This window comes from Myxine glutinosa, chromosome 1 (assembly GCF_964187855.1).
Source record: "Myxine glutinosa chromosome 1, kmMyxGlut1.1, whole genome shotgun sequence".
Taxonomy (NCBI): domain Eukaryota; kingdom Metazoa; phylum Chordata; class Myxini; order Myxiniformes; family Myxinidae; genus Myxine; species Myxine glutinosa.
Window position 1 is genome coordinate 204,998,277 of NC_136261.1, and position 12,994 is coordinate 205,011,270.

General features: G+C 40.5%; 1 protein-coding gene across 1 annotated transcript in view; it reads right to left on the reverse strand.

Moving 5' to 3' along the window:
• Positions 1-12,994, reverse strand: part of LOC137433123 (E3 ubiquitin-protein ligase CBL-B-B) — a gene marked incomplete in the record, with an annotated part of 121,810 nt that overhangs the window by 82,503 nt on the left and 26,313 nt on the right. The window contains 4 exon segments of the mRNA XM_078782740.1: positions 3,295-3,406; positions 3,527-3,675; positions 3,825-3,870; positions 3,872-3,977. Coding sequence (XP_078638866.1) covers positions 3,295-3,406; positions 3,527-3,675; positions 3,825-3,870; positions 3,872-3,977 — 413 coding nt within the window.

The following is a 12,994-nucleotide window of genomic DNA, read 5'->3' on the forward strand; positions in this document are numbered from 1 at the left end:
AACATGGCCAAAATGGAGGCACAGGCCTCAAACCCGGAGGTTCGAAAAGAGGCAACCGAACACCACCTTACTGTGTGCGCTCTCCCCCCTCTCTCTCGTCTCAACAATGAAATGACACACAGGGGAAACTTTACAAGCATAAATAAGGGACAAGGGAGCGAAATGGAGGATGGGAAAAATAACCAACACGACAGAGAACTCACAGCCGCCATGATGCCACACCCAACGCCCAACTCACCAATGACAGGGGGAGAGAGAGGGGGGAGAGAGGGGGGAGGGAGAGGGGGAGAGAGAGGGGGGGGGGGGGGAGAGGGGGAGAGAGAGGGGGGAGAGAGAGGGGGGGAGGAGGGGGGAGAGAGAGGGGGGGAGAGAGGGTGAGGGGCATGAGGGGGGAAGAGGTGGAGAGGTGGAGAGGTGGAGAGGTGGAGAGGTGGAGAGGTGGAGAGAGAGAGAGAGAGAGAGAGAGAGAGAGAGAGCGAGAGAGAGAGAGAGAGAGAGATACAGAGAGAGAGAGAGAGAGTTACAGAGAGAAAACTTGCAATGTGGGTGCTCCCGAGTATAGTTCGAAGAGTGCTTGTTTTCAGCTCTGTAATGTGTGCCAGCACCAAAAACAATGCCAACTGCAGTGGAATGTGCATGTAAAATTCTGACCACCCAAGTGTGCATTGCATATGGTAAAGCTGCCACAGATAGCAACAATCGAAATGATGACAGTCATTCAAAGTGTGCACTCCATTAGCAGCCCGACTCCAAAAAATAAAATAATAATTTTTTTTTTACTGCAGAGCTAATAACATTTTGATCCTTGTGCCCAGTTATAACAGTGAAATCAATAAAATAAACAACATCCTTCCTCAATAAATTTCAAAACCACAAGTAAACTAGCGGAGCCTACTCGTCGCTTTGCTAACGGACCAATTATCGTCTTGTTTGCCAAAATAAGATTTACACATGCAAAGAGTGCTTTAACGTCAGCGTTGCCCAGGTAAAAAAAGGGGATGCTGATTGCAAAAACGTTTATAATACAACAAAAGTGTACCAAAAGAATGCTAAATAATAAACTATCTTCAAACAAACAACTAGAACAGCCTGGCAAATACCAGCATCAAGTAAACACAATTTTAGAAATCTATACTATAAAAGGAGCTGTGCGTGTGTCCATCCGTGTGTGCGAGTTGCACTCATTTGTTGGACAGTTCGCCTGACTCCACCCACAATTTCTATACTACGGCCACCTATTTAGGAACCCTTTAAAACTCTTAGCATTTACCCTTTAGAACCATTTCTCTCAAGCAGCGCCTTTACTGCGGAGATTACGCTTGCTAATATTTCTGAATATTTACCTTCGCAAAAGCGGAAGGTTATGTTTTGATCGCTGTGTATTTATTTGTATGTCTGTGTGTGTGTGTGTGTGTGTATGTTATTCGCATAACTCAAAAAGTATTCAACCGAATTGCATGAAATTTGGTGGGATGATTGGTTATTATACGGGACACATTTGATTAGATTTTGGGAGCAATCGGGTCAAAGGTCAAGGTCAAGGTCACGAAAAGGTCAAAATCGTATTTTTACCATAGCGCGGTCAATCTTTATCCAATTGGCATGCAACTAATTGCCAAAATGTTCAGAATTCAATGCCCGATCTTGTGATATACGACATGACCCAGTGAAGACATTACCCTTGTTAGCGGTTGGGGGTCAAAGGTCAGGGGGTCACGACCTTGCAAAATGGTGCGTTTTTTGTCATAACTCGGTCAATTCTTATCCGATTTGCATGAAATCAGCCACCAAACTGTTCACTGTTCTGTTCCCTACACTCCCATGCCAAGTACAGAACAGTAGCTGCGGCGAAGGTATGCGCTCTACCGAGTGCCCGTTCTAGTTTCTCTTAAAATTGTGAATTGAACAGGCAACTGGGATGGGTTTCTGTGAAGTCGGTGATACCATGATAGGGGAGCAGAAAGCATTACATATTCCGCTGTTTCGATGTGCGAATGCCCGTTTGCTTTTATGAGCGGAAGGAGGGTGAGAGTAAAGATGGGGCAGCTTGAGGCTTTGGGACTTTCATTTAGGGTGGGCCTGGGTCTGAAGGCCGGAATGTGGGGAGGGGGATTGATGCCTTAGGGATGGGAGGGGAAGGGTGAGGTCTTGGAGTTGAGAAGGAGTGGGGGAGAGGGTGAGCAAAGATGGGACAGAGCTTTGAGGAAGGAGGGGGAGGTGGGGTGAGGAGGAGGGTGGGGGGGGGGGGCTTTGAGGCTTTTTTGTTGAAAAGTTGTCAGAGTTGCATTTGTAAGTGTGTTGTGTGTGAGGAACAGAGATGAAAAAGCGAGATGTGGGTAAGTATGCAGTGGGGGGAGTGGGGAAGGAGGTTGGGGGGGATAGGGGGAAGTTCTCTAGCCGTCTTTCCTCTGAGCTGTCTAGACTGGGTTTGATTCCCGACCAAATTACAAGCTGTTGGACTGGTGCTTCACAGGCTGGGTGAGGTATCACCGAGTTAACAACCCCTCGGCATCCTTTTTTGAAGTCGGCTCGTTATCACATGCACCCTGGTCAAAACAAAAACAACAAGAAAGAGCAATCAGAGATTGCAGACCCTTGCCAAGATGTGTTTGCAGTGGTTTTTAAGGCTTTTGTGTTAAAACAAATATGGCGGCCGAACCACGTAACCGATGACATCATAATTTTTTTTCCTCCCACCACTTTATGCCTACATGACGCTCAATAAATTTCATCGTGATCGATGAAGTTTTGTACTTATGACGTCATAATGGAGGCACCTATGACATCATCATTCACAGATGTTATTCCACATGGAGAGTTCTTTACAATTAGCCATGTCTCAATTTTTTCTATTCAGCGCTTTCGGAGATATAGAGGTGCAAAGTTTTTCGGTTTTTTCCAAGAAGGCAGCCGAACCACGTGACCTCTGATGTCACAATTATCATTAAAAAATTATACAGGTGGAGTTGCACATATGGTGAAAAATTCCTGTCAATTGGACCAACGGTTGCAGAGAAAATCATATTTATTCTGTGCGGACAGACAAACAGACAGACAGAAACAAACAAACTGACTCAAATGCAATACCCTCTTCTCTGGCGAGGGTAATAAATACTGCCCTAACTTCCCTGGAGGGAAGATGAGCAGCACTGGGTCTATTTGCCTATGGAAAGAACAGCATCGTCGCTGGGATCATGGGATACACGACGATGATGATAAAAAGATATAGGACGGGAAGGTGTTAGGTAAAAGCACAGAGTAAAATGAGATGTTGAGGAAACGTACCTTCCTGGCTGCCGATGTATTTGTGCAATCTAGCCTTGACTTCATCATAGGTGAGAAATGCCATGTACCCTGGGTGGGTTACAGCAAGTACATTCCAGTTCCTGAGTAGAGAACCCCAGGGCTAAGGGAGATTGAAAAGGAAGAATGAAACAAAGTAAATGACAAACTCTATCTCTCTCCATCTTTCTCCCTCTCTCTCTCCCTAAAAACACCCCCACCTCCCCCAATCATCCCCTCCAACCTGAAAGAGACGCGTGAATATATCAAACTCAAAAGCAGAGATGCAGTCATTGCATGTCAGGTCAATGGTGGATTTCAGAGCCATTGCTTCAAGTCCCGAGCCAATGGGATGGACTTCCCCAAGGCACTGTCGGAAAGCTCTCCATTGGACTATCGCTCTGGACAAGGTGGAGCAAAGAAAAGCAAAATTTCCCTCCTCAGAAAACGATTACCATGAAAGCTACATATGCTGACAACTCGCACCATGGCAGGCAGTGTAAAAAAAACAAAAAAAAACAAGAAATACGACTGGAATTTACTAACCGATCTTCCAAAGGAGCGTTTCCAAAATTCAGCAGCATCTGCCCTTGGTGATACGGTAGTCAGCACCAGAGAAAGTTCCCCCAGGGAACAAAGCCTTCAGCTCAGCAAGCATGTGGCTGAAGATGAGAGAGAGCTTGGTGAGGTTTCTCCTGGGAAAAAGGACAAACATGTGGAAAATTAGTAATTTGGCATAATCCCAGCTCAGCACAGAGCTCATGATGCTGAGATCCCATGTACTATTGATTTCTGTATAAAGTACAAGTACAACAAGTACTGATTTCTTACATCCTTCACCTTGTGCTGCATATAATAATTGTATACAGGTTCCTCCATTAACCATGATACTGTTGAAAAATGAATGAATCAAAGTACTTTTGATTCAGGAGCGTATTAGTGTTCTTACCGCGTGCGTGCGCACGATAATTTTCTAATAACATCAGTCATTTGCTTTGCAGTTGAGCCACAATGCCCCCAAACAAGATGTCCCATGTCCTGTCTGTCTGTCTCCCTCCCCTCCCTCTCTCTCTCCCCCCTCTCTCTCTCTCCCCCTCTCTCTCTCTCCCCCTCTCTCTCTCTCTCCCCCTCTCTCTCTCTCCCCCTCTCTCTCTCTCCCCCCTCTCTCTCTCTCCCCCTCTCTCTCTCCCCCCCCTCTCTCTCTCTCCCCCCTCTCTCTCTCTCTCCCCCTCTCTCTCTCCCCCCCTCTCTCTCTCTCCCCCCTCTCTCTCTCTCTCCCCCCCTCTCTCTCTCCCCTCTCTCTCTCTCCCCCCTCTCTCTCTCCAAATTTGTGGGGGGGGGGGGGGGGGGTTACAGCTCGACCCGGGGGTAAATGAGTGAACTGATCACCGCTGTAGCCCCAGAAAGCTTGCAACTCCAAAGCTTCATACAAATGGAGCATCTGTAAGATGAAGAACCTACAAGACGGGGCACCTGCAAGATGGATGACCTGCAAGATGAATAACCTGCAACATTGCGTGCCTGCAAGATGGCGCACCTCCAAGATGGAGCACCTGCCCCATTACGATCGGACCTTTTTCCAACACCTCTGGAGTGGCTCACAAGTCCCCAAGTTCATCAAGGAAAACATATCTGAAAAGTGTTATGATGTAAGCGTTCACAAACATTCCTCCAGCAGTGAACATGGTGACGTGTTACATGGTGCATTCAGAAAGGAACACGGTTGAGAAGGACACGGATGCTCTGTCGCTCCCGGCTACTGGTTGTGTGAGGTTTGTCTCCTGGTCTGTCCATTTGGATCGCATTGGGATCACCAATAAAAAAAAAAGAAAAAAAAAAAAAAGAAAGAAAAAAAAAGTCTCTCTCTCTCTCCCTCTCTCTCTCTCCCCCTCCCTCTCTCCCCCTCTCTCTCTCCCCTTCTCTCTCTCCCCCCCTCTCTTTCCCTTTCTCAATTTTTCACTTTATTTAATCAAACGCTTAATTTGCTCTTGATGTGTTCATAGCCCCTGTGTGAGCATTTCCTTTAAAATTGTTTGTGGTTTCTGTTTGTGTCCTCACCTTTGGTTGGTAAAATTTTTATACTTGCTGATTTCTTTTGAATATCCTTTGTTCTTTATTGGTGTGTTTATGATCCTTATACAATGTTTCTTTGAACTCGTTGCTTGGTTTAACACTGCTTTGTGGAATGGTTTTATACTTTTATAATAAAAAGATACAAAAGTCAGTCACAGTCTCAGTCTCTCTCTCTTCTCTCTTCTCTTTCTCTTTCTCTTTCTCTTTCTCTCTCTCTCTCTCTCTCTCTCTCTCATGTCCCAGTGTCTTACTGATCATGCCATCACAAAATCTTAATCTACCTCCCAAAGGGCCACACACTACAACTTACAGGAATCTCCTGAGTTTGCTCTTTTCCACCAAACCACTTTTTCCGAAATACTTTAACATCCCTCTCTTTGTGCCATTGATATGGGCCTGCAGCATTGGGAATGGCACAGGAAGCCCAAACCATTATTAATGCCCTTGCTATCAACTTCCTTCCTTTCTGCCTCATACTTTCTAATGCCCTGCTTACATTTGCAGGGTATATCCCATTTTGACTTAAAGAGAATGTTTGACAGTACACACATTTTCAACTTTTCAAAAATGTCAGTGTTGATGCAAACTTTTCGCAAAAAGTGCATTATTTATACACAAAGGGTGCACCCTGTTTAGAAAGAGTAAATCCAGAGAGGCTGTGCCTATGTGAGGTGGTGCTTTCAAACCCCGGCATGACCATTGACCACGAGGGGGTGCCAAGCCTAAATCACAGTGTGACTATGCGGGCATGCTGGCCACAAATTCCAGCGCGCCCATGGAGGGGAACCAACCAACCTCAAACCCCTGCACAACTATGTGTGGTGCCAACCCCAAACTCCTGTGCGACTATGTGGGGGCGCCGACCCCAAACTACTGCATGACCATGCGGGGGTGCCGAACCCAAACACAAGCGCGACCATGCAGAGGAGCCAACCCAAAACCCCTCCAACTATGTGGTGGTGGTGAACCCAAAGGTCTGCACGACCACGTGAGAGTACTGATCCCAAAATCCTGCAGAAGTGCCAACCAAAATCTACGCTCTACCACACAAACATGTCAGGGTACACCAAACCCAAACACACAGGCGACCATGTCAGGGTGCTGGAACAAAACTCCAAGGACGCCGTGTCGCCAGGCCCAAATGGCAGGTGGCCATCTCGTTTCCGGGCCCAAACAGGCCCAAACCGCAGTGAGAGTGTCGGGTCCCCAGGGCCCAACCGCAGTGTGGCCATCGCATCACTAGGCCCAAAACACAGTGCAGCCATCACGTCACCGAGGCCACACCGCAGTGCAGCCGTCACATCGCCCGGTACAAACCCCAGCGTGGCCATCGCGTTCCCGGGCTCAAACCTCAACATGGCCATCGTGTTGCTGAGCCAAAACCCCAGCACAGCTGCCATGTTTCTGTACCCAAACCCCAGTGTGGCTGCCATTTTCTGGACCCAAACCCAGTGCAGCTGCAAGGCAGAGCATCAAGCAAGGAAACAGCCTATATAATTTTAGAGTCTTTTTTATGACTTGGCCATGATCAAAATTGAACCCTCAAGCCCCCAGACTCAGAGCAGACACTGTTAATTCTTTACCATTATACCATAGGGTCTAGGTAAGCATAAAACACTGTAAACCTAGAGCGGCACTCATTAGAGAGTCTCCGCCTGGTTGGCCACATCACTCAATGGTGAAGAATCACTTAAAACTTCTACTAGCTGGATCTGGATCCGGATCTTCACCAAAATTGAAACGATTCTTCCTTGTCACACACACAACCTGTCCGACTAGTTTCGTCCAAATCCACCAATATATTTATGAGATATCCTGTTACATGTTGGTTTCAATGGTGAAGAATCACTTAAAGAATTAAATAATTCTCATATCCGAATCCATATTCAGATCTTCACCAAAATCTAATTGAATCGTCGTTGTCAGACACCCAACCGGTCCACCAAGTTCAGTCCAAATCCGTCTGTAACCTTTTGAGATATCCTGCCATGTATGGTTTTTGGCCCGATCTCCCAATGGTGAAAAATCACTTTAAAAATTGTAGTAGCCGGATCCGGATCTTCACCAAAATCTAATAATTTCGTCCTTGTCACATATGCTACATCTCTGCCAAATGTCGTCCGAATCCATAAACGTTTTGAGATATTTTGTTCACAAATAAACGGAGAGACAAACAGACAGGGGTGAAAAAAACATAACATCCATCCACCTTTGGTGGTGGAGATAAATATTGAGACCACAAGCACATTCTAGTGTGTTTTGTCTTGTTCCCTATATACTGTTACGTGCTCCTCCCCAAACCCCCTGGTCACGGTGTACCTCCAAGCCCCGAGAGGAGTCACAGCAGAAAGATGTGTTATGCTGTGTCAAAGATCAATGGTGAAACCACACCAATTGTTACCAACAAACAAATATTGTATTAAGGTCACACAAGAATAACAACACAAAAACAAGAATAATCACTTGTACAACCAATATATATTTCCTATGATAGTACCATCAGGTTCGTACAATAAAACTCACTGTGCTCCAAGTGAGCGAAAAGAAGAACATTCCCAATGTCTCTATTCCTGCATCAAGCCAAAGTCGTATTCCGGCATCAAGCCAAAGTTGTATTCCGGCATCAAGCCAAAGTCGATCCACTCCAGTGATCGTCCGTACGATGTCGTATCGAGACCACAATCCCGTTGGGTTGACAGTTACACTGCCAAAGATGGGCGAAGGTGTCCTCGAGAAGCGACGGGGAAATCGCACCTTTAGGTATGGACGTTTGACGGCTCTCAATCGGCAAACCGCAGATTTCCTACTCCAAAAGCCACGTTACACACACACACACACACACACACACACACACACACCAGATTAACGTCTGAATGCGGTGAAAATGGTTGAAGCGGTGAAAAACCTTGAGCGAAGCGCAAAGCGCGCGAGTCAAAATGGCCGACGGCCCGTCTCAAGGCGTAACGGCACTACGATGATTCTCCTCGGAATCGACCGCAAAACCTGACACGCAGGTTGATCTGTCACAGCGATAACAACTCTGTCGCAGGAATCCCTTTCCTGGGAAACCCAAAGTTCACTCGTGACTCTCGTTCGCCAATCGTTCGCTCCTGACCTCGAAGCAGCTAGCCTTCTTGTCCGACTCACTCGCTCCGCCTTCTCTTCCTCTTCTTCCTCTTCGTTGTCGTCCGGTTCCGGTTTCATTCAAAACATTAACTTTTTTACCTTTTGCAAATAGTAATCTCTATCTCCCTTAAACGACAACAATAATAGTACATGGAATCAAAAATGTTTACAGTGGATGAAAACCACAACAACCAGAAATACCAACTTCTATCCTGGAAATCCTTGGTGTCCTTGTGTTTTATACTTCTCCCACCCCCCACCCCTTCCCACGCCTCCTCCCCCCAAGCCCTCTCCCTCCCACACATCTCCCTGTTCTCAAATGTTGTGTTTGTGTGCTTCCCCTTCTCTCCCCATATTGTCTTCCGCTCCCTCTTTTTATATATTTTGTTTGTCTGGTTGATTTGTGCGTGAAATAAATGTTAGCTCTTTCACGAGCCTCGATTCAGTATACAAAAAAAATCAAAAAAAATCTCTCAATATCTATCTATCTATCTCTCAATATTTATCTATCTATCTATCTCTCAACATCTATCTATCTATCTCTCAATATCTATCTACCTATATCTCTCTCAATATCTATCTATCTATCTATCTATCTATCTATCTCTCAATATCTATCTATCTATCTATCTCTCAATATCTATCTATCTCTCAATATCTATCTATCTATCTCTCAATATCTATCTCTCAATATCTATCTATCTATCTATCTCTCAATATCTATCTATCTATCTATCTCTCAATATCTATCTATCTATCTCTCAATATCTATCTATCTATCTATCTCTCAATATCTATCTATCTCTCAATATCTATCTATCTATCTCTCAATATCTATCTATCTATCTCTCAATATATATCAATCTATCTATCTATCTCTCAATATCTATCAATCTATCTCTTAATATCTATCAATCTATCTCTCAATATCTAATCAATCTATCTCTCAATATCTATCAATCTATCTCTCAATATCTATCAATCTATCTCTCAATATCTATCAATCTATCTCTCAATATCTATCAATCTATCTCTCAATATCTATCAATCTATCTATCAATCTATCTCTCAATATCTATCAATCTATCTCTCAATATCTATCAATCAATCTCTCAATATCTATCAATCTATCTCTCAATATCTATCAATCTATCTCTCAATATCTATCAATCTATCTCTCAATATCTATCAATCTATCTCTAAATACCTATCAATCTATCTCTCAATATCTATCAATCTATCTCTCAATATCTATCAATCTATCTCTCAATATCTATCAATCTATCTCTCAATATCTATCAATCTATCTCTCAATCTCGATAAATCTATCTCTCAATATCTATCAATCTCTCAATCTATCTCTCAATATCTATCTCTCAATCTATCTGTTAATATCTATCTCTCAATATCTATCAATCCATCTCTCAATATCGATCAATCCATCTCTCAATATCTATCAATCTATCTCTCAATATCTCTCAATATCTATCAATCTATCTCTCAATATCTATCTCTCAAATATCTATCAATCCATCTCTCAATATCGATCAATCCATCTCTCAATATCTATCAATCTATCTCTCAATATCTATCAATCTATCTCTCAATACCTATCAATCTATGTCTCAATATCTATCAATCTATCTCTCAATATCTATCAATCTATCTCTCAATATCTATCAATCTATCTCTCAATCTCTACAAATCTATCTCTCAATATATCTCTCAATATCTATCAATCTCTCAATCTATCTCTCAATATCTATCTCTCAATCTATCTCTCAATATCTATCTCTCAATATATATCAATCCATCTCTCAATATCGATCAATCCATCTCTCAATATCGATCAATCCATCTCTCAATATCGATCAATCCATCTCTCAATATCTATCAATCTATCTCTCAATATCTATCAATCTATCTCTCAATATCTATCAATCTATCTCTCAATATCGATCAATCTATCTCTCAATAACTATCAATCTATCTCTCAATATCTATCAATCTATCTCTCAATATCTATCAATCTATCTCTCAATATCTATCAATCTATCTCTCAATATCTATCAATCTATCTCTCAATATCTATCAATCTATCTCTCAATATCTATCAATCTATCTCTCAATATCTATCAATCTATCTCTCAATATCTATCAATCTATCTCTCAATATCTATCAATCTATCTCTCAATATCTATCAATCTATCTCTCAATATCTATCAATCTATCTCTCAATATCTATCAATCTATCTCTCAATATCTATCAATCTATCTCAATATCTATCAATCTATCTCTCAATATCTATCAATCTATCTCTCAATATCTATCAATCAATCTATCTCTCAATATCTATCAATCTATTTCTCAATATCTATCAATCTATCTCTCAATATCTATCAATCTATCTCTCAATATCTATCAATCTATCTCTCAATATCTATCAATCTATCTCTCAATATCTATCAATCTATCTCTCAATATCTATCAATCTATCTCTCAATATCTATCAATCTATCTCTCAATATCTATCAATCAATCAATCAATCTATCTCTCAATATCTATCAATCTATCTCTCAATATCTATCAATCTATCTCTCAATATCTATCAATCTATCTCTCAATATCTATCAATCAATCTCTCAATATCTATCAATCAATCTATCTCTCAATATCTATCAATCAATATGTCTCTCAATATCTATCAATCTATCTCTCAATATCTATCAATCTATCTCTCAATATCTATCAATCTATCTCTCAATATCTATCAATCTATCTCTCAATATCTAGCAATATATCTCTCAATATCTATCAATCTATCTCTCAATATCTATCAATCTATCTCTCAATATCTAGCAATATATCTCTCAATATCTATCAATCTATCTCTCAATCAATCTCTCAATATCTATCAATCAATCTATCTCTCAATATCTATCAATCTATCTCTCAATATCTATCAATCTATCTCTCAATATATCTCAATATCTATCAATCTATCTCTCAATATCTATCAATCTATCTCTCAATATCTATCAATCTATCTCAATATCTATCAATCTATCTCTCAATATCTATCAATCTATCTCTCAATATCTATCAATCTATCTCTCAATATCTATCAATCTATCTCTCAATATCTATCAATCTATCTGTCAATATCTATCAATCTATCTCTCAATATCTATCAATCTATCTCAATATCTATCAATCTATCTCTCAATATCTATCAATCAATCAATCAATCTATCTATCTCTCAATATCTATCAATCTATCTCTCAATATCTATCAATCTATCTCTCAATATCTATCAATCTATCTCTCAATATCTATCAATCAATCTCTCAATATCTATCAATCAATCTATCTCTCAATATCTATCAATCAATCTATCTCTCAATATTTATCAATCTATCTCTCAATATCTATCAATCTATCTCTCAATATCTATCAATCTATCTCTCAATATCTATCAATCTATCTCTCAATATATATCAATCTATCTCTCAATATCTAGCAATATATCTCTCAATATCTATCAATCTATCTCTCAATATCTATCAATCTATCTCTCAATATCTAGCAATATATCTCTCAATATCTATCAATCTATCTCTCAATCAATCTCTCAATATCTATCAATCAATCTATCTCTCAATATCTATCAATCTATCTCTCAATATCTATCAATCTATCTCTCAATATATCTCAATATCTATCAATCTATCTCTCAATATCTATCAATCTATCTCTCAATATCTATCAATCTATCTCTCAATATCTATCAATCTATCTCTCAATATCTATCAATCTATCTCTCAATATCTATCAATCTATCTCTCAATATCTATCAATCTATCTCTCAATATCTATCAATCTATCTCTCAATATCTATCAATCTATCTGTCAATATCTATCAATCTATCTGTCAATATCTATCAATCTATCTGTCAATATCTATCAATCTATCTCTCAATATCTATCAATCTATCTCTCAATATCTATCAATCTATCTCTCAATATCTATCAATCTATCTCTCAATATCTATCAATCTATCTCTCAATATCTATTGTGTGCTTCTATCAATCTATCTCTCTATCAATCAATCTATCTCTCAAAATCAATCAATCAATCTCTCAAAATCAATCAATCAATCTCTCAAAATCAATCAATCAATCTCTCAAAATCAATCAATCAATCTCTCAAAATCAATCAATCAATCTCTCAAAATCAATCAATCTTATCAATCTATCTCTCAATATCTATCAATCCATCTCTCAATATCTATCAATCTATCTCTCAATATCTATCAATCTATCTCAATATCTATCAATCTATCTCTCAATATCTATCAATCAATCAATCAATCAATCTATCTATCTCTCAATATCTATCAATCTATCTCTCAATATCTATCAATCTATCTCTCAATATCTATCAATCTATCTCTCAATATCTATCAATCTATCTCTCAATATCTATGAATCTATCTTTCAATATCTATC